Source organism: Protobothrops mucrosquamatus, unplaced genomic scaffold (assembly GCF_001527695.2).
Source record: "Protobothrops mucrosquamatus isolate PMUCROS unplaced genomic scaffold, P.Mucros_1.0 scaffold_33, whole genome shotgun sequence".
Lineage (NCBI taxonomy): Eukaryota > Metazoa > Chordata > Lepidosauria > Squamata > Viperidae > Protobothrops > Protobothrops mucrosquamatus.
In genome coordinates this window covers 211,736-234,773 of record NW_015386109.1, presented here as the reverse complement: position 1 = coordinate 234,773, position 23,038 = coordinate 211,736, and the positions used below count along the sequence as shown (strand labels likewise).

The 23,038-nt window shown below is 36.7% G+C and overlaps 1 protein-coding gene across 4 annotated transcripts; it reads right to left on the bottom strand.

Annotated features, from left to right (window-relative positions):
• Window positions 1–764: 764 nt before the first annotated feature.
• BCLAF1 (BCL2 associated transcription factor 1) lies at window positions 765–21,401 on the bottom strand. Of its 4 annotated transcripts, none has more exons than XM_015810015.1 (12): window positions 21,314–21,401; window positions 19,524–19,645; window positions 17,340–18,245; window positions 15,253–15,921; window positions 14,985–15,154; window positions 10,292–10,397; window positions 9,655–9,739; window positions 8,652–8,827; window positions 7,382–7,559; window positions 5,346–5,492; window positions 2,162–2,368; window positions 765–2,050 (listed from the first exon to the last, which is right to left on the bottom strand). In XM_015810015.1, the coding sequence occupies exons 2-12, from the start codon at window positions 19,625–19,627 to the stop codon at window positions 2,045–2,047; spliced, it is 2,754 nt and encodes a 917-aa protein (XP_015665501.1). In that variant the 5' UTR covers window positions 19,628–19,645; window positions 21,314–21,401; the 3' UTR covers window positions 765–2,044. The 4 variants fall into 4 exon arrangements, with proteins under 4 accessions (XP_015665501.1, XP_015665507.1, XP_015665515.1 ...); XM_015810021.1 differs by having other exon boundaries at window positions 7,382–7,493; XM_015810029.1 differs by lacking the exon at window positions 5,346–5,492.
• Between the last annotated feature and the right edge of the window lie 1,637 nt (window positions 21,402–23,038).

Here is a 23,038-nt window from a genome sequence, read left to right as displayed (position 1 = left end):
GTAGGCCAATGACAAGCTATCTATTTCTGGGAAGACAAATTACCTCTCAGTTGCTCTTCACCAGCCTAATGGGACTTTTGTGAGGCTGAAAAGTATTGCTGCAAACAAATGTTATACACTGAGCTCTACAAATATGCATCCATCCACCAACTCATCCCTCCAACTGAGGTGGGGCAGAAAGTCCATTGGGCACCAAGGAAGAGATAGACATTTTGATGTCTGCAAGTACTATTGCAATCCATTTAGCCCTATCTAGTTTGCAATCTAGTTTCATTTGTGATTTCATGTGGCCATTACAGTGGCAAGGCTACTAAGCTGTCATAATAGATCCAATTTGATGTAGATGTTATAATTATCAATTTAGATGTACTTCAAACTGTCATAATAAGGGACGTCTCAACTTGTAACTGACATTTAGTTTAATATCTGATAGAAAGGCTTGATAAAAATTCTGCTTCAAGTTGCTTGAAAACCTGATAGCTGAAATGGTACACATTAGTAAGATAAAAGGGCAAGTATGATTTAGTGTAAACTAGCTTCTGTTTCTTACAGGTTATTAAAATGAATTGTTCAGTTTTGTATTTCAAGACTTTAACCAAAGGTTAAAATAAGTGTGATTAGAAAAAAAAGGTTAAATTGTCATTTTTAAAATTTTTTAGTTCATATGATTCTGGTTTTAATCTAGTTCTTTTACTTCGTGGCTTTAGGTATAGTACAGATATAACGCTTCTGTAATATTCAACTGTAATAACAAGCTCATTTCCTTTTAAATTTTCACATCTTTATTCCACCGAGGACTGAAAACACAACTGAGATATCCCATAGTTTAGGTTATTTTTCTAAAGAAAACCCACAGAAATATTATTTTACAAATTGGGGAAAATGTTGATGCAATAATAGCTAAATCAGTATTGCCGTAAATTTGTGGCCAATATTTTTCACCAGATGCCAATGAAACTTCATCTAATGCTCTTGCATAATAACTCCATTTCACATTCATTATATACAGTTTAAATTTTATAAATGAATAGCATCCTGTGTTTTACATAAGACTATGTCTATTAGGCATATAAACACTGAAACAATACACTCAAACATGCTTGTGTTAAAGGTAACTTTTCACTACAATTTACCTCTTTCTGCTGTACGCCTAAACGTTTGGAATGTAGGATAGGTCTTCTCACAAGAATAGAATATGCAGAAGGTCAAACTACTTTTAGTGCTGTTACACAAATAGTTGAAGCATTTCCCCATTAGAAGTAAGATTATGTGGACGGAGAAACGTAGCACCTGTTAAGCTACAGCTCTACTTGTCAGATCTAGATCTGTTCAGAAGAGAACGCCCATCGTTTTCTAGAAATGTGAATGTATGAGAAAATTAATAAGATCCCCAAATTACTTTTAAACCTCCTACTTACACTCATTTTACTGGGATACTCTAGTTCTCAAACCTATCCAAGAACAAGCCTTCTGAAAACTCATTGCAAACTTTTAGCCTTGCAGTGCTGTTTACATGCTGCCACAATTACTTAGGTGGCTGAATTAAACAAAATATGAGCCCCCCCCACTCCAGATTATACAATCTTGCAATTTAAATATAAGCCACACAAACAAAAAGCTCCAGGAAATTATTAGCTCCAAGATTTAGTACAGATTTATTTTAAAATGCTGCCTCAATATCTAAATGCGCAGACCTAAGTTTTATTTTGTAACGAAACATAGCTGTGGAGGGGATAATGAAGTACAACTCTGTTTAAAATCAGATCTTTTGGACAAAGCAAAATTACACTGTGTATAACAGTACACATTTTAAAAAGTTGATCATGACAAATAGTATCATACCTTTACTACTTGCTTTGTATAATCTTCAACAATTACTAGTGAGATTACAAAAGAATTAAAACAGAAACAAAACCAAAACTAAACTACTCTCCAACAGTAAAATTTAAGTAAAATGCTTACATTCATTTGACGACAAGTCATATTAAAAATGCTGCGCAGATAGCAAGTATTTTTTTTCAGCTGCAACTGATCTTCAGAGTTATTATTCCTGTATAAAAAGATTTAAATAAACACAATTACGGTACAGTATTTAGCTTATTTAAAATTCAACTAACAATACAAAAACCAAAAAACCTAAATGATACAGCACAATACAAACCTTTTCTTCTTTACGTCTCTCCTTGTCTTCATTTTCCATTGCTTCTTCTTCATCTTCTACAAGCCCATCGCCTTGGTATTTATCATGCGTCCACTTTGGACTGCTACCTGATTTTTTGAAGTTGAATCTTCCTCTGCCACGCTGAAAAATACCACGTCCTCTTCCTCTTTTAGCCCAGTAATCAACACCATCATCTCTGTCATCATGCTAGAGTAAATGGAATTCAGTTAAAGAAAATGGAGAACCTAAGCAGCACTAAAAACAGTTATATTTATCATCAATTTAATTAATTACTGTGGTTGAATTCTTTGATCCTACTATTCTTAACAATAAAAAGGTAACATATATGCCAGGTTCAACCATTAGTCAAGCTATTCCAATACATTATATTTGGTTAATCAGGATTCCAAGTTCAGGGATACATCTCTCCAACCTGAAGTTAGTGCAGAAATATATATGACATGTGCTCTACCACTGAACTAAGAGTTACTTTTTTTTAATGAATCAGTAATTTGGTAAGATACAAAAAAACATTAAACTTGCCCTATCTATATTTAAAATTCTAAGCAAAGATATAAACTCTGGGAAGCATGGAGGGCAAGGCATACAGCCCCTGGAATTTCCCAGTTGGTGTCATGCTCTCCACCAAGCCAAGCAGTGTCATCAAAGTCCCCCAAGGACTTGTTTGACAGAGTACATTCAATTTAGTTGAATCACTCTAGGTTTCACTAAGGTGCTCTTATCTCCCAATTCTCTGCACACACGCCATTTCTTTTCTCTTTCTTTCTCTTTTTGTATGTTTGCCAGCTGTATGAAAGGTTTTTAGACACCTATTATTTCATTGCAGTTCAACCTACCCAGCCAGTGGGAAACTGACAACTTTATGCCCATGAGTTTAAATGCAGCACATTTAGTTTCTTAATCTTTCTTTATACACATTTCTAACAGCTTGAGTTAATATTATATGTTATGTTCTGTAACATATTCTATGTTGTGTTCTGCGCCTTAACTATCTGGTTTATAGTTTATGGAGTGCAAAAAAATAAAATAGGTCCACTGAAAAAAACAATTTTAGAAATAACACATAACAAATTTAAAGAAAACTACACAAAAAATGAGCGTCTCCAATTATTATTTTTCTTCTGTTCAATCATGTTTGATTCTCAGAGACGGCCTGGACAAGTCCCTGCAGTTTTTTTGGCAGGGTTCCCTTCGCCCCCAAGTGATTTGCCTTTGCCTCCTTGCTAGGGCTGAGAAAGTGACTACTCCAAGATCACCCAACTGGCTTTATGCCTAAGGCAAGACTAGAACTCAGTCTTCTGATTTGATGCCCTAACAACTACACTAAACTAGCTCTCTCAATTATTATTAAAGCCAACCAAAATAACAGTAATTTTTAAGTTACTCAGAATTCTTTATTAGATGAGATGGTTTAAAGGGGGGGGGGGGGTAGAAAGAAAATGGCAAAATCCGAAATATCCCTACAGTTTAATTCCCTCGTACATGACTAGAAATAATTGCTGTGGTTTATGTTTCCCAAAATATAACATGTATAAAGAGGGAAGTACTGGAAGATACAAGATACTAGTAGATATGGAATCGCTTTGGATAGTGAGACAGGCAGCATATTAAATAAATAATAAATAAATAAGTTGGCAGAATCTCAAATAATCTTAAAAAAACAACAGTGTTAAAAACAATTTCTCCAAAAGAATCTACTACCCAAACTGATAACGACCAAATACATTCTGCAACCATGTAACATCGGCTGGAAAAAAAAAAAAAAAACCAGACAGGAAATAGAATAAGTATCATGGAGAAGGACATGGATGATTGACCCTAGAAGAAGCACTTCACTTTTTTGCAATATCCATTTGTATTGTATATATTTCATTTGTTTTACATCTAAGATAATCATCTAAACAGCTATCTTGCATATTTATGCAAGTCCCAACATTTGTTAAATATTACACAAACCCATAAAAAGGAACTGTAGGCAGGGAGCGTTCTCAATTCTATTGTGAAGCAGGAATACTTAATTCGCTCTTCAATAACTAGGAGCAACACTTTTCCAGGATAGGATGCCAGTATTATTCTTGGGCTGTATCGTTTAAAACATCATATGGATGGTTATTACCCTTCATTATGGAAAAAGTATCAAACTGGAGAAAATATAAAGAAAGGAGGAAAAATCATCAGAGGGTCTTGGCTAATATAGAAACAGAAGTATCCCTTTTTTCATTATTATCAAGACAGTTTCAAGGTTATCAAGTCTATTTGATACTTCTTCGATTCAACCCAATCTATATCTGGCTTGGAATAGACCACAGAAGAAAGAGAGACAATAGGCAGTAGTATCTTTTCTAAATATTATAGCGAACATTTTATTTCTGACCTGGATATCATTTTATTTTCTGAAGGTGTTAAAGTCTGTCTTTAACAAAATAAATAGAAAGTATTAGAATTAATTTTTTTTAAATGTTCATCCTCGTAACAGTGCCTCCAGCGGGTGAAAAGTCACAGCTGATCAAAATCCTGTTTTTTCCAAATACACATATTAGTTTAATACACATTAGAGCAATAGAAAATATAATATCCACCGAAAGAGTGCTTGTGTACCCACCTGCAATTCACTGAGAAACATTAGTTACTCATGAAAGGGAAAATATATGATGTGAAAATGAAGGGAAAAAATTTACAGTGAAAAAAATTAAGCATTAGAAAATTTCTCTGAAAAGCAGTTACACACTCCACATCATTATTATTTAATAATTACTTTGATATCACGACCACAAATACCATTATCCAAAGTTACAGGATAGCATTATCTCAGTCAACTCCGAGCAATTGAGATATTATTATATTATCTGGCTTTTCCTTGGCTTTAAGGACGGCCTAGACCTTCACTTACAGATAATGCAATCTGTTGAAGAAAATCTATAATTGCACAATGTAGTCTGCACAGGCTAGATCTTTTCTCTCCTGTTGCTAACTGACCAGCCAGAAATGGTGCAGAAGAACTTCTTTCATTAGACTATGTAGACGGATGTAAAAGCAAATACAAATACAGATGTTCACTGTAGAGGACTCAGTGGAGATTCTTGAAATAACAGAAATAGTTTTAGATATCGCTGCTATAAAATAAGACTTTAGAAAAGATGCATGCATATAATATGACACCCACCAAGAAGTATTTCTTGCTTTTTGGAGTATATTCAGGATCCCATTCTTCCTCTTTTGGTCTCTTTTGAAAAGCAGTGTTTGAATTGCTAGGACCAGTATTTGTTCCAGCAAACACGCCTCTGGCTCTTCCTCTGCCTCTTATTCGAAACTGATTAACCAAAGCATGTATGTATTTAAATAATAAATATATTTAATTCACACACAGCAATAAATGATTATTGCATTAACTAAAGTGTCTGTTAACACCACATAAAATGAAATTATTTCAAAATTAATACAAAGCTACGTACACCTCCTTTAATATAAAGGTTCATTGTTGCACAATAGCATTTATGTGTAGTATTGATTTATGGAAAAGTCCAGATTTAAAAAAACTGGATTTGTGTGTACGATAGTTAATAACCAGATGTAGCAACAGCTTCCCCACATATAGAGGAGCCTTTTTTCCTGGTTGAATAAGAGAAGTGATTTCCAGTAATTCATTTTCACTTCACCCTTTCCCCAAATTGCTGATTGCAACTGGAAAAACTGCAGGCAGTTGCACTAGGGAAGCCTTTCCCAACACAGACATCCTCTAAATATATGGGTCACCTCCCAGAATGCTCTAGCCAGCACTGTTAAATTCACAGAGTGCCAAAATTGGGAGAGGCAGTAGAGAAAACATAGAATCCGAAAATAACATCTCCCTCTTCTCTAACTGTCAGGGAAGGCTAAAGAGAAGATCATGTGGGGACATTCCCACTGCAGGATTAAATGGTTTACTAATTCTGCCATGTTTGCCAGCCCTACCAGTTTTCCTAAAATACAGACAAAAGGCTCAGGTTTGAAAAATGAAGAAAATGAAAGTCATGCTTTGGGAGTTACTGTAGAGTCACAATGTATAATATATAACAGTGGTGGCGAACCTATGGCACGGGTGCCAGAGGCGGCACTCAGAGCCCTCTCTGTGGGCACGTGCGCCGTCGCCCCAGTCCTAGGCCTTCAGATGGGTTTTATAAAACCTTTTCGCTTTCGGCCTCCGCCGCCATGTGCAAAAAAAAAAAGGGGGGGGTTCAATCAGTCAATTTCAACTTCTCGCGGGGGAAAAAAAGATCTTGCAAAGTTGGAATTGATTGATTGAACTTTTTAGTCCCACCCAGTCTCCCGTTACCACCGCAGCCACGCCCAGCAAATGGGCCACACCTAGCCAATGGGCCACACCCACCCGGCACTCGACGATGCATAAGTGAGTTTTGGGTTGCAGTTTGGACACTCGGTCTCTAAAAGGTTTGCCATCACTGATATATAATAATACTGAGTCTGGTCAACAGAAAAACAAAAAGGGGAAAAAGAAGCTAAAAGATCCAGTATACCGGTACTTAATTAACTAATACTTTCTAAGAAACTATTTGAGAAAAATAATTAGTTCAAATAACAGTATTAGTTCAATTAGTTCAAATGCAATTTTGATATCCACTGAGCAGCTGTTAATTCTAATAATTAACTAACATGTTTCTAATTAACTAAAAACGTCTATAAAATTACATGTAGCCGTTTTCAAAAACTGTCACCAAATTTCAGTAAATTGCATTTGCCATTAGCTGTTCTGTTCTACGTTGATATAAGGTAATACTACGGCCAACTGCCAATACACAGATTTAATATTTAAAAAAAGAAGGAAATCAGTGTCAAACCTGAAGAACAAATTAAGAGAAAATGCCTATAAATAAATTATTACAAATAGATGCAAGAAATCAGAAAGAAGAGAGAATAATTAATGATGCTTTGGCTTTAAACCAGCGCACAAACATTTGTGAATATTTAAAGCAACAATTTACCTAGGTAGTATAATAATATAGGTACAATAAGACGCTCTTGCATATTTTTCATTTTATGACGAACTAATGTAGTATTTTCCTATAATTTATATAAACACATCTTGCTGCAAGTTACATTTCAACATGAACATTTCTAATTGCATTCCCACACTTCAACTGTACACTGGATATTTTAATTCAATGGTTATAAATTAAAATAACCGCACAGAATGAAACTTACAAATGTGCCTCTGGGTCTTCCAACTCCTGTAAAACCTGGATATTCTTTCTGGTCATGATGGGGTTTAAGTTCTTCGTCTCTTTCTTTCTTGCAGTCCTTTTCTTCTCGGGAACTGGATGAGGAAGATGGGGAGGAAGTTGAGGAAGATCGAGAATGGTCTTGTTCTCTTTTTTGCTTACTGAAAAATAAGAAACCATACTATTTGCTGTGGTGCCCTACGTATTGGATGTGCTTTGTGTATTCTTAGAAGTTATCCTCTGTTCTTGTTTTGAAGCTAATGTGGAACATTATTACTCCATCCAGCTTCCATCTATCATTTTAACAGCTGTGGCTCATTAGCGTGTTGTTAATAAAAAAAATAGCTAATTAGCCAGTAAAAGCTACATTTAAATGCATGCTTTCACACAATTGCAGAAATAGCCGTGGGAAAATGACTAAAAGTAAAGTTGCTAAGCTTTTGCCTAGTTCCATCTATTTTAATACCTAAAATATCAATAAAAATTGATACTATCTTTTAACTATATATTGCCACAAGATGCAGAACTAATCACTAACTGACAACTATGTGGACATCAGTGAAGGAGAAGTAAATAGAAAGTACAAGTAAATCAGTGATTTAATAATATTAATATATATATATATATACTGTATACGAATGAGCAGGACATAAAATATTCATATTCAATATTCCAATAGGAAATACATTTGGCATTGATTTGACCATAGACTTCTAATATTAATACCAAATTCAAAAGCATAAAAGAGTTATTTCCAGTATTATCACAGTATTGTACACAGAATTAAGTTGCTCCTAAAACTACTAACCTGTATAATGTCATATTACAAGTTTTGAGAAAAAGAAATTCCTCTTGCCAACCCTCCCCCGGCCCAAGTTAAATTTAAATTTCAGTTAAATTCTCATAATCTGGGTGTTATGAGTTGAAAAAGTGCGGAATCAAGCATAACGAACCAAAGTTCTTACACAAACTGTTTACAGAAATGTACTGCATTGAAGTCCAACTCCTGATGTAGCCTGGATAATAGGACAGATTAATTTGTCATTTTTTTTCAGTGTTAGCTTGCTATTCCAAAGTTTTTGTCCTCATCCACCATAAGCCGTGTAAAAGACAAATACATTTTTGCTGTAAAACAAATAATTTTAATTGTTTACATTTAGGCGTGCCATTGTAAAGGGAAAACTGAAAGCAATTAAGCTTACAATTACATAATTAAGACTTTAAACATTAATTACAAAATCATACTTTTTTACCTATCATCTTTGAAAGTTTTATAATCCTTGTAATCTTTTGGAACTTTCTCTTGCTTTCTTGATCCACTGGATTCCCTTGAACCTTTAGAGTCTCCTCGTTCTTTACTTCGTTCTTTTCTACGACGATCGATGTCATGTCGAAGATCAGCAGAATCGCACTTTAATTTTTTATCTCCCTAGGACAAAACCATTTCATTGAAATATTTTACAATTACAAATGTTGAAATACATGTGATGAATTTTTTGTGTTTATAGCCTTATGCATACTTTCTTGAAAACTCCACTAAACACAGTAAATTTTGCTTATAACAAAATTATTCTACATAGAAGGCAATAGAGTGTAGAGGTTAAAGATGCTGGATTAGAAGTCAATATGCTATGAGTTTTAGTACTGTTTTACGCACAAAATCCATCTGAATGACTTTGGGCAGTCAGTTTTAGGAAGATGGCACTTCCAAGAAAACTGCAGGGACTTGTTCATGGAATCACTGGAAATGAGACTTGATTCAAAAGACAATTATAATAAACTGTTAAACAGACTTGTTCGGTTTTTATCTTGCCATTTTCCTAGAAGGTTAAACCTCCTAACAATACTTTTCTATATAGAACACGATAGTTTTGCACAGAAATAAAAGTTCCCTACATTAGACTGTAAATAATTTGATTTTAAAAAAAAGAAACAAAAAACATTTCCAAATGTTTCATGGGAATGAAATGCCAGCATAATTTATTAAGGTTATTACTAAAATAGTCTTGTTTAATTCAGTTATTTCATGGGACACGTTAGAAAGTAATGACCTTTATTTTGTGAGAACACTGATTAAAATTATCTTTTCATGTTCATGTCTCATAATTCAAAACTGACTTATCCTTAAAAAATGATGAATAGGTCAAGCTTGGTATCACCTAGAATAGTAAGCTATAAAGTAGCTTACTAAGGATACTTAGATCTGGACTATATGGGATGCTTTTACTTTAAAAAGTGTATCAATTTAGAACCTACTTTCTGAATTTCTTCTTTAAAGGTTCTCTCTTCTCCTGATAAACGGGTATGCTTCCTCAGGGCACTTGGAGAGATGTCAATCCTTCTAAATGCAAGATTTTCAAAAGTAATTATTATGACTCCATCCAGAATTTCCAAATGGAAAACTGAAAACACAAAAAGGACTGACTAAAACTAAACCATTAAAATGTTAATATGCCACTCTAAAGATGCCATACATATATGTAAACAAATCAACACCCACACAATTCAAGAATCCAACTGCAGTATTGAAAAACCATACAATACACAATATTCTTTGTATGCAAATACATCTAACCGTTTTTTCCAGAAAATGTAAATAAACTTTTACATTAAAAATGCACCCAACAATTCTTTAAATCCCAGACATAATTTAATGCTTTCTTCAATTTTAAATGAGTTTCCATTTAAATGGAATGAAAAAAAGAACTGATGAATATACATTTCACAGATACTTACCTTATTATAAAATCTCATGTATCACAACAGATACAGCAGTTTTACTCAGGAACTTCTATTCATATTCTATATTTAAGAGACAGGGTGCTTTTTATCAATGTAAGCATCATTAGAAAAGTGAGTATCGCTTACACTAAACAATAACACAATGCCTTACCTGTGTATTTCAGGACTCTTTTGCCGGGTGCTATGTTCTTCAGTAGCCTTCTGATAAGCAGTGAATCTCTCACTTAGGGTCACTCCAGCCGATTTGAAATATTGTTCTGTAGAATTTCAGAGGATAAGTACTAATTTACCAAAATATATCTACATAACACATCAAGTGAGAATGCAGAAGAGCCAGGGACTTCGTAATATAAGCAACAAACATTTGCCCCATCTGTTTGTAATAATCACGTTTAGAAATTCCTTGCACATCTGTGCTACTTGTGCCATTATAAACTGAATGTTCACTTTTTTTAATTTAAAAAAGCAGTCAAAGTTTATAGTGTGCATCTTGTTTACCCACAGGAGCCAAATACATTATGAGAGAAATACTACAGTATTAGACGGAGCATTGTCATATATTGCAATTTTTAGAATAACGTTGTCATCCTATGCATACTGCTGTAAGAATAAACCCTCTTGAACTCAGTTGGATTTATTCTCCAAAAGGCATACATAAAATGAAGTTTCACAAGTCAATTTCTTTTAAAGATCACAATTTAAAAAAAAAAAATAATACCAAGGTAACACTTTTAGATTTCAACATCTGGCATTCTGGCAAACTTGACAGCATAAAGTTTCTTGTCTTAACCGAGACCAATAAATTGATAACTCACACACTACATTCTGAAAGACCAGTTCAACAGATGTGTTCAAATGTAAAATCGTACACGTGTAAATTAAAAAGGACTATGAAATGTTACAAATAAAGTAAACTATCTGCTTAACAGGTCAATGTACATCTGTATCAACTTACCGCCCAACATCCAGCACATCTCTCAAAACCAATCATTAAAACTTGATATGGCCACTACAAGGGTAGTGCCTCAATCATAATTCCATCAAACACAGGAATTTGAGCTAGCAATTCAGTTTTTGTGCCATTTTTGCCAGGAAGATAGAAGGTTCAACTTTGCCTGTTTGTGCATCTGTTATCTTTCAACAGCTATTTTACTTTTGTAATATGGATTTTGCCATTTCAAAACACATTCCAGGACCTAGTTGCAATGAAAAAGAAAACATCACTGGGCATTTTCAGCTCTATGTAAAAGAAGAGCTGTTCAGTGTAGCTGCATTGCACCAATAATGTAAAATTACTACATTTTTACCAAAATGTGATCCACAGATTCCTTTTACTGAGTGCAGAAAGATTTAAATAACCTTGGGAAGCAAACTGTGATGGAGACATATTAATACACTGGCCAAAGACCAGTAGTTAAAACAAGGTATGTGTAAATATTTGATATACTAATTGAAAACATTCAACTTAAATGATTTCTTTGGCAAGCATTCTCACCGGATTTTATAACCTCATAAGTCTTTTTTAGTCTTAATAAAATATGAAAATATAGCTTTTTTGAGTAATGTAAAGCATTTAGCTTTCCAATTTTTCTAGGTAAATGTATTTCAGGGAGAAGTGTCTAAAATTTGGTATGAGGTTCTAAAACGGGTGTCAAACTGCCGGTCCGTGGGCCGGACGCGTCATGACAAAACTGCGCCCACCCCATTGCCGGCAATGGGGAAAAAGCTCTGATACGTCGCACAACATCATGTGACGTCGCGAGTTTGACATGTCTGTTCTAAAACATTGTAAATCTTCCAAAGTTTTTCACAGCTTCTGAACATGCAGCTTCACAAGAAATGCTCCTGCCAACAGTGGCAAAATCTGGATTCAAAATTATGTATTTGTTAAACAAAGCTTTCTAATAAGCCAAGATAATTTTTATTGTAAATAAGTTTTAAAAAGTTGCCTACTACTTCTTTATTAAACAATTAATAGCTTTAAAGTCAGAACAGTAAAATATGATATTGTGACATCTTTAAGAAGCAAATGTGTTTTCTTTTCAACGATTGTAACTTTAGAAAAAAAGAATTACAGGACTGTTGGGATTTTCATCAATAAATTTGTATACACTTCATAAGCATTTTCACATTTTCAAGATTTTTCTTTACCTGATAATATTAAATGCTCCATCAGAATGAGCAATATGAAATACATGGAAAAAATATATGACCATATTGTTACCTATGCAGAATTGAATGGCATAATCCAATGTCAAGATGAGTATTCAAATTATCAGATATAATTAATGAATGTGAATATAGCATCTGTTTAAATTGGATTTCCTGCATTATGTTCAATTATGGTGACTTCCCTATAGTATTCTATTACATCTGAATAATGCTCGTTTCTGAATTGGAATGCTATAAGGGAAAAAATGTAACAAGGCAGCAAACAATTTTCATTACACAGTTCCAGGTTCAGATAGTAATTTATATAAAAGATTTTGAGGTGGTAGTATCGCAGTAAATGAACCTAACGTTGAGAAAGGTAGGCAAACAGTCCAACATAAGCTACATATGTATGTTACTTCCTTGCCTATTCTAAGGGAACTAAAGCAATTTCTATAATTGAAAACCGATGTATGTGTATGTATAAAATACATTTTGATATATTTTAGGTATATAATTATATGCTCCCAATTACTCCTGGAAATAATGTTCCTTCAATCCTCTAAAACAGAACAGAGTTAATTAATGACTCTGCCTGTAAGGTCATGTTAATTTACAGGCTGGCACGCTGTATATAAGTTCTCCAGTACTTTCCGCCATCTTCTCTATTTGCAATCAAAACTAAAGGCTTCCAGTTTTAGTCTAGTAGTTTGTTCCTGTTTTTTACACATAACACAAAGTCAGCTTTTTTCACCAAGGCGTATCCTCCAGTAAAGACTTATCTCTCAAAATAAATGTAGAGTACTAGGCTAGGAAAGTCTACGATATGCAAATACATTGTTTTCTAGATAATACTCTTCTGTTAAATTTTAAGGGAACTCTTGGACTTGATCATCAAACTGCAATATTTTAGCTCCCATAGAAGGAATAATGTTAAGAAGAAAATTACAAATGATCTAGTTTCATTTTAGTGCATATTTTCTTTTTCTTAAATATTTTAATAATTTTTACAGTTACAAATCTTTAGTGCTTAGTAAACAGCGTGTTGTCTGGGTCCACCTATTTGACATTTATAATAATACAACTCCCATTCCTACTCTCTACTTCGTTTTTCTAGCCATTTGTAAAAAATATCCCATGTTTGAAAGTGTTCTGTATCTTCTTTCCATTTTATTTTCAATGTAAGCCTATCCATTTCCGCACAGTCCAAATTATGCCCATATTTTCTTAAATTAGGATGTAAATTCTTGGCAACGTAAACAAATACCACTTAGATATTTCTTTGAATCAAATAAACTGAAATGCAAATATTAGCCCATTGTACTGTAAAATAAAAATTAAAGTGCTTTTATCCAAAGACCAAGATGCCCACTGCATTAATATTGCCTAATTACCATTCTCCTTATTGTGTGTGATGATCCGGTAAGTAATCTATTAGTGATTTTTGGAATTCCAAAGTGGCATCTTATCTTTTAAGTATATGCCCTCCATTAAAGCTTTCATGAGAAGCAAAAGGATTGTTTTATTTAAATAGTTTCATTCATTTGGCACTTCCAAAAGGGCATTATTTGTTATTTGCAAATGAGTGTCACACTACTTGTTCCTTGGATTTGTATGTTGCTGTTAAGTCTTGTATTCTCAAACCTTCCCATTTTGAAGCGTAACTTTATACGAGTTATCAGGTGAAATCCAAACTTGTCCCAATATCACTGCAAAGTTATTTAATTAACATACGGTACTATCCAATTTGATGGTATCATGACATAAAATGCAAGTCTTAATTTGACAATGTACATCTGTTTAGCACTACAATCAGTAACTTGTTCTTTGTTCTCTACTGTAGCTACTGTTTCCCAGAAAATAAGACCCAGTCTTTTTTTTTTTTTTTTGCCTCCAACAGAGGCACCAGGTCTTATTTGGGGGGGGGTGGAGGATGTCTTTTCCACTCACCTCCAGCACCAACAGCTCTGCCCAACCGGCCCACTTCTTCTGTGGCCAAAGGAGCAACTTCATTCTGCAACTGAGAATGGAGCTCCGGCCTGCATTTCGCAGTCAGAGGCCTTTCCGGAAGGCCTGTGCAGGCGAGAACTGAACTATGGATTCAATCTACAACTTGATTCTCAGCTGCAGAGCCTTGCAGAACCTAGCTATGGATTGAATCCATAGCTTGGTTCTCGGCTGCAGTGGCCTTCCAGAAAGGCCTCTGACTGCGAAATGCAGGCCTGGAGACGTCGCAGAAGAATTGGGCTGGCGAGGAGAGGCCTGGCTGCCAGGTAAGTGTGTGTGGGGCGTGGGGCAGTTCCACATTCCCACCCCCACCCTAGCCTGATTTTTAGGTGTGCCTCAGCCCAAAACTAGGGCTTATTTTCAGGATAGGTCTTACTTTCGGAGAAACGCGGTAATAATCTTAATTATACTGCAGCAGAAATTATATATATATATAATTTCTGCATTATATTCTTCCTATAGCTCTTCTTTCTATGAAGAAAAGGATCAAGTAATGTTTTATTACTCCTATAAACCTTTCTAATACTTACAAAATGTTGACATCCTTTTTCTAGAATGTTATTTAACAGGAAAGCATGTACAAAAAATCAAGTGGAAGAGTTGAATTTAACAGACTAAAATTAATACCACTATTCTTTTCTTAGCAGCATGTGATACTTGTCTCATACGGTAAGCTCAAGATGTACCTTTTACATGATGGACTAAGGACACAATGTGCTGAATAAATGACTCCGATGTGCTTTTGCTGGCTTGTGGAAGCTTAATGTGGTCAAAGATGGATCGGAATTCTTGCTCCTTCTTGACCGAATGGACAAGTGTACTAGCGAGCAGCCTGTCTTTAGTCAAGGAAGCAGGTCTAAGATGCGTAATAAAAACAAAAACAAGGAAAATAAGATATATGAAAAATGAGTTCTTCTATGGATATGAGAACCTATTAAAAATATGGATAATTACCTGTTTGAATCATCAAGTGGCACAGGTGCCATTTTAAGTTTAACTTCAGGTCGATGGGAGTCACTGGCTATCATTTTGATCCTAAGCGGGCTCTCCTCTCTGAAGGTAGATTTCTCTCTCATATCCAGATTCTTGTGTAGAGGAGGACTATAATCAAAGAGTTCTTTGAGCTTTTCAGACTTTACCTGTTCAGGTGACTGAATCTCTTTCTTCATCATTCTTTCAGAGATTTTTTCATCTTCCTTGTGCTTATCTTTTACTAAAATAGGTCTTTCAACTATGTAGCTAGTTGTCTCTTTAACTTTATAACCCTTATCCTCTCTAAATGCATCACCTTCTCTAGTTGCCTTCAGAGAGATTTTAGACTTGTACTTGGAGCCTTCTTCCTCAACATTACGATGAGATGCAGCAAAGTTCTTACCCTGATCTGCCAGAACAGACTTTCTGAACTGTCTATAATCTTCAGTTTCTTCTGTGTCTTCCCCTTCTGAATCATTAAATTTTTGTTTTCCAGGCTCCTTATCCATATAATATTCCAAAGCTTCCTGGTCTTCCCACTCTCTCTCTCCCTCTGTCCTCCCCTTTTCTGGTCCTCTATCTTTCTGAGCATCTTTTTCTCTAGTGTTATTCCTATCAAGCAGGTATACCCTAGATTCTTCATCTGTATACCTGTAGATAGCAAAGAAGAAGAAAATAACACCTATTTTCATTGAAAAATAACGCAAAATCCAAAACCAATGCAATTAAATGTTAGTTTAAGCACAGATCTACATGCAAAATGTTTTCCAAAAGTTAATTATTTCAAAATCTAAACATTGTTTTTGCACAAATTTGATTACTTCCGAGTCCTTTGTAATTTTGTTAAAACTGCACAGACAGAAGCAGTTTGAATTATAAATTCGAGCTCATAGCTTTCAATACAAATGCAGCATTTGGAACACTATTCTTTTTCATAAGAATATGAGAATAGCTTGGTGGAAGAGGACTAAACCCATCTGATCAGCCTTTTATCTCACGTGGTCTACCAGATGGACATAGAAAGTCCACAAATAGAAGACACTCCTTCTTCCCTATTGCTGCTGCCCTGACCTATTATAGTTGGGTTTTTTTTAAATAAAAGTGTAACTTGTTTTCTGACTAATTTAGTAGCCGGACAAGGGAATAGCTATGCATACAGATATAGCTTACTGTTATATTTCATACATAAGATAAACAAATATTGTCATCTTCATAAATGAAAAACATTTTAAATCTATCTTGCAAAGCAATCACAGTTAAATTTAATAGTCCAAAGTAAATTATGCATGGTCTATGGTATATCACTGTAAATTATAATAATGATTCTTTTAAGTATGAATGTACAAACTTTGGCAATTCTGGAATATTCTGGAGAACTCCAAAACATCATTTCCCTTCCAGAACATATTATTTCAGGAGCACCACGAAAATTTCCAGAAGCAAATTCCCCAAGTTGGACAGAATTTGAGAGGTAATGTTTCAACGTTTGCTGGAAAAATCAGTTCTCAAATCACTGGCGTTCACACAATTCTATTAAGGATTCTTCTCTATTTTACTACTCAACAAGGTAATAATGTATATAATGTAAGTTAGAAAAGGTATATTTGCTAAAAATACAGAAATATTCTCAAAACAAAAATTTTTTTCAAAATGATATAGCGCAGGGTTCCCCAACCCCTGGTCTGTGGACTGGCGCTGGGCCGCAGCATGCCAGAAACCAGGCCACACAAACAAGCGAAGCCCCATTCACGGGATGTAGGCAAAACCACGCTCCCTCGGGTCCTCGGAAAAACCTCTCTTCGTGGAACCAGTTCCTGGTGCCCCAAAGATTGGGGGGTCGCTGATATAGGTAGTGTACTTTTAATGTTTACAGATTTCCTATGAATTCATTATAATATTCTAAAAAAATACATTTATATTTCTGACTCAGTGAAATATAAACATCAAGTATTGTTTATATTCTAAAACCAAAATGTATTTTGAATAAACATGCAGATACTTTTTATTGCACGGTATAACAGAAATGTTTTATGTTGACTAATGAAGCGCCATTCTTTTTTATTGCTCACCTCTTCAGAAACTTTCCTCCTTTTGCGCTTTCCTGTTCCCCAGCCTCCGGATAAAAGGAGCGCATGCGAGTCTCTTCACGTGCGGCATTCTGTGATGCAACTGCTTTTGCAGGGCTTCTCCTTGAAGGAATGTGATGTAATGGGCTATTCTGAGAAGGGCTATAACGACTGGAGCCATTTCCAAGGGAACCAGACCCAGATCTTCCAGGGCTATGCTGAATGGAATGTGAATGCTGAGGGGTGTCTTTTGCTGAGTGGACTGTGCTGAGTAAGTGAGCGTCGGAGCATGAAGAACTCTGACTAGGTGGAGAGGCAACAGAAGGGCTACGAGGTGACCGTGGACTGTTATCGTAAGCAGAAAGACCAGGCCAAATATCAGCTGAAGCTGCCGCTGATTTATTAAAATCATCTAAAGGCTCAGAAGGGTCGTGCTCAAAGGTATTTTTCTCTTCTTCTTGTGATTTACTTTTTAATGGGCTGTCCTGCAAAGCAGCTGCCTCAGTTTTCTTCGGCTGTTTTTCTGATGAGCCACGTCTTTTGGAAGAGACTGGAGATTTGCTATATGGAGATGAAGACCGAGATGAAGAGGATCTTGGAGATCTAGAAGATTTGTAGGATCTACGCGATCTGCTTCGAGATCTTTGAGAAGAGACTGAACGTCTTTTTGGACTCCTGGAACGTGAGCGGCCTCGTCTGGGACTTCGAGAATGCCTTCTATTCCAGACAGGCCTATAACCTCCACGGTGGTATCTGCCTCCACCTCCGGGGTAATACCCTCTACCTCTTCCTCTATAGCCATAAGGACGTCTCATTCCTCTATTATTTCTGTAATCTCTGCGGTAATCTCTATTATAAACACGATCTCTACTGCGAGACCGTGAGTATGTTCTAGACCGAGACCTAGAACTAAGATAAAAAGCATGTTAGTATCTTCAAATTTCAAAATTTTCAAAAAACATTATATTGTCCAAGATCCACAGCAAATTATTTGGTAGTATGAACAATAATATAAAATTTATATGGAAAGGCAAGAGATGTTTTGGAAGAGCCAGTTCCAAGGGTGTTAAGAATTACCACCAGAATATATCACCTGGCCCAGATTTGCAAATAGAAATATTTTATCTTTATTGACAGAGTGTGATGGAAATAATGAATTAACAGAGACCAATGACTATTTCTCTAGTATTATCTATAGACAATGTAATACTATCCTATTTGTTGAAAGCAGAAGATTAGTATCCTGAACTGAGAATGATACATTTCAGAGATTAATAGGTAAAATGTTTACAATAGGAAAAAGACTCATTGGTATCTACAAACTTAACTATCTACAACTACTATACATTTTTTAAGGCTTGCCTCCTTCCTGGCTGATTTTATCATAAACTTAGCAGTCAAGTAAGACTTCCCAGGGCTGTTGGCTAAACACCATGATGAGTCAAGCTCAACTTGAAAGAAAGTATCTTTCTCAACAAAAGAGAAACTCTGTGCTTTGTTTTCCTCCCCTATCTCCTACATTAAGCAGACTATTTTATATTTTACTTCCTTGGCCTAAATATTCTGTATCTACCATTGTTTTAAACTCCTTTGCCTTTTTTCTCTCTCTCTTCCCTCCTCCCTATTCATCAGGACTATTTGCAACTTATTTGATTATTGTATTTTCTCTCTTGCCCCCATAATCAACAGCAGTCCTCGCTGCTAACTTCACTAATCATACAGCACTCTACATATTTTTAGAGTCCTGATAGACATTCTAGGTTCAGTAATAAAAAAAAAACCCATAGAAAGAATCCACTATTCTGTCTGCTTGTTCAACAGGCAGCAACATCTTTCTACCTCACTTTTAGGAAAATGGAACAAATATGGTTTGAGCTATTAAAATTTAATGAAAAGGTAGAACTGGTAAATTAATCTGAAACAACTGGGTAGAAGGATATGAAACTGAGAAAATGCAAATTAACAGCAAGCAGAAGCTTGGAGTCAATGGGAAGATTTTAACATCCCATAGAAAATAAAGAGCAACAAGGAGGGACAGGATTCACAGAAAAAAGGAAAGAAGGGTGGCTCATGTGGAATATTTGAATGCAATCAGAGGTGTGCAATTTTAAGCAGTATTTTGAACTTTTACCAAAAATCAGCATGTAAAAATCAAGCAACTGAGTTAACATATAAAATGCAAAGTACCTGTAACGTTTTTTTCTAGAATGTGATCTGGATCTGGATCTTGAAGATGAGGGAGATCTAGTCTTTGATCTTGAGGAATGGGATCTAGTATTAGAGCGACCCATGTTTTCCACACTTTATACCTGTCCAATAGAAGATAACATGTGGTCCTAATTTTATTATTAGCGCAGATAAATTACTTTGTATTTTAATCTAAATAGATCATAATACATACATCTCCATTTTTATTGTGTACCACAGGTTAAAACCGACTAAAAAGCAAAGTCCATTAAGACAATTTTATCTTTATCTTATCTCCTGCACAACTTAATCCAAGTCAACAAGATTCTATGACCCTTGTGTAATATTTGGGGGGGGGGGAAGGCCTAGTATGAGGGGAGAGGTGCAAGCATCTTCTTCAGTTAACCAAACTGAATCTGTGTACCTTTGGATCCAATCCAATGTTTCTTAATTAAGATTAAAGTAAACACTCTACCCCCCTACCCTAACACTACTCACAGAAATGTTTCCTATAGTTCCACTCAATCTCAAAACGGAATGCCTAAGAATAATTTGACAGCACGGGATTTTAAGCGTAAAGGGGGAAAAAAATCAGTAGCAAGAACCCCAGATAACAAGCACAGCTCAGCCTTACTCAATATTTACAATGAATATCTGTTACTCAACGGCTCTTATCTGTACGCTCTCTTCTTTCCAACGGCTTACATTAAATTAAAACCAACTATTCGCCCCTTATTCCCTACCACATTTCAGAGAACTCCAGAGATTGATTAGGGATTTTACATGTTCTGCACTGTAAATACAAATAAAACATGCAGCAGGTTTTATAGCCATTTGGTACGGCTCTTGAATTTACCCCCCAAAAAATGAATTCTTAAGTTTTGAAACGGCACAACATACCAGAGAGTCCTTTTTTGCACATAGGGGGTTCAATGCCAACCCACGGATGGCTTATGGCAGTGTTTCTCAACCTTGACCATTTTAAGGCATGTGGACTTCAACTCCCAGAATTCCACAGCCAGCAACGCTGGCTGTGGAATTCTGGGAGTTGAAGTCCACATGCCTTAAAATGGCCAAGGTTGAGGAGAAACACTGGCTTATGGTTTTATCCCCTTTACTACTACCTCTTCTCCCGATACCGCTACATAAGCCGCTGCAGTCACAAGGCGACCAGGCCAGGGATCCGCCATTGAGAAACACTGAAAAGAGGCGGCTATTTTTTTCCCTCCCTCCCCCCTTCCTGGTAGGCCCGAAATATTCGCGAGCGACGGCGCCCAGGTTGCCTTGGCCGCGCCCAAACAAGCGGGAACAAGACGGAGGGACGGGGGGGGAGGGGGGAGAGAGGAGGAGGAGGAGATAAGGCAGCTGACCGGGCCTCGGCAAAGGCGTGGAAGAGCAACCGAAGCTCTTCCGCCTCGCCTTTTTCTCTTCCCTTCCCCCCCCACATCGGCTCGCCCGCGCGAGAAAATGGCGAGGGGGGGCCCGATCCCGACAGGAGAAATGAAGAGCGTTCTTAGCAAACGGGGGGGGAGGGGGGAAAGAGAGAGAGAACCAAAGAGTGGGAGGGGAAAGCGGCGTCGCGCGCCGAGAAAGATTCGCGCGCCACAACGAGCGGAGAGGGGGGGGGGAGGGAAAGAAACGAGGTCGATACCATCGCGGGAAAATATAACGGCCGAATCCTCCCCCCCCCCCAAAAAAATAGCACGCTAATGAACACAACCAGGGTCTGAATCCTTCCCTGACTCGATCCTTAAATCGGATATTCGGATCCCGGCCTAGTCTTGGCTCACCCTTTCTGGGCGACACCTCCCGTCCGACTCTCACCACTCGGCGGCCATTTCCAGCCTCGCTGCAGGAAAAGAAATGAGGCGGAGAGGACGGAAAGGAAGGGGAAAAACCATAGAGAAGACGCTTGCTGCGACGTTAGAATAAATGAATGCGTCACTTCCGCCGCCGGAAGGCGGCCGGAAAAGGATAGGGAAGCCGCCATCCTGCTCTCGGCCGTTAGAAAGATCAGACTAGAGCTGGAAGGGACCTTGGAGGTCTTCTAGTCCAGCCCCTTGCTCAAGCAGGAAACCCTATACCAGTGTTTCTCAACCTTGACAATTTTAAGGCATGTGGACTTCAACTCCCAGAATTCCACAGCCAGCATTGCTGGCTGTGGAATTCTGGGAGTTGAAGTCCACATGCCTTAAAATTGTCAAGGTTGAGAAACACTGCCCTATACCATTTCAGACAAGTGGCTGTCCACTTCTTAAAAATTTCCAGTGATGAAGCAGCCACAAGGTCTGAAGGCAAGCTGTTCCACTGGTTAATTGTCCTCACTGTTAAGAAGTTTCTCCTTAATTCTCCTTAATGCTTCTCTCCTTTATTAGTTTTCATCCGTTATTTCTTGTCTTCCCTTCTGGTGCTTTGGAAAATAAATTGACCCTCTCCTTGTCGCAGCCTCTCAGATACTGGAATACTGCTGTCATGTCCTCCCTAGTCCTTTTTTTTTCTAGACTGGCCATTCACAAATCCTGCGATCGTTCTTCGTATGTTTTAGTCTCCGGGCCTTCAATTAACTTAGTTGCTCTTCTTTGCACTTTTTCCAAAGTCTCAACATCTTTTTTGTAATGTGACCAAAACTGGATGCAGTATTCCAGGTGTGGTCTTACTAACTAGGGTTTTATAAAGCGGTACGAATACTTCACATGATTTTGATTCTGTGCCTCTGTTTATACAACCAAGGATTGCATTAGCTTTTTTGGCTGCCGCCGCACACTACTGACTCATTTTTAAGTCATTGTCCACAAGGACTCCAAGGTTCTTCTCACAGTTACTGTTTTTGAGCCAGGCTTCAACTAATGTGTACTTGTACCTTTGGTTTTTCCTGCCCAGGTGTAAAACCTTGCTTTTCTCCACCTTAAAAATCATTTTCTTGGATAGGCCCATTGTTCAAGTCTGTCAAGATCTGTCAAGATGGCGCTTATAACAGGGAAAATTACTTAAAACTCCTAGAGGTGACATTTTTTTCAGAGTCACATGATAAGTGCTTTCCTGAGATGGCCGTTTCTGGATTGCAAAACTCCAGTCGATTGCTAGATGGCAGCCAAGGGATGTTTCTGTGTCCTGGGAAAGAACATGGCAGAGAGAAACAGGGATAACTAAACTCTGCTGAAGATGTTACCTAGCCTGGAAACGAAACGTTCAGAAACCAACCCACAAACTCAGAGAACCAATCTTCACCCTCATCCTATACCTGAGCTACAGATATTTGCCACTATTGCAGAGATAACTACTCTAGTGCGAAGTATTATCAAGCGGGCATAATTTCAAAGGATGCCTGTGTTTTGAGATTTCTTCTCTTATCTCTCTGAATATACAGTATAACTTGTTATCATCTGCAGAGTGCAAGTTGTCTTTGTGGTGTGGTTCCTAACAGCTGTGTGTTCTAGCTGAAGCTGAAACAAAGAACTAGGTGTAAAGAAATTAGGGTCATCCAATGAGTTATACTGTATATTGAACTTTTACCA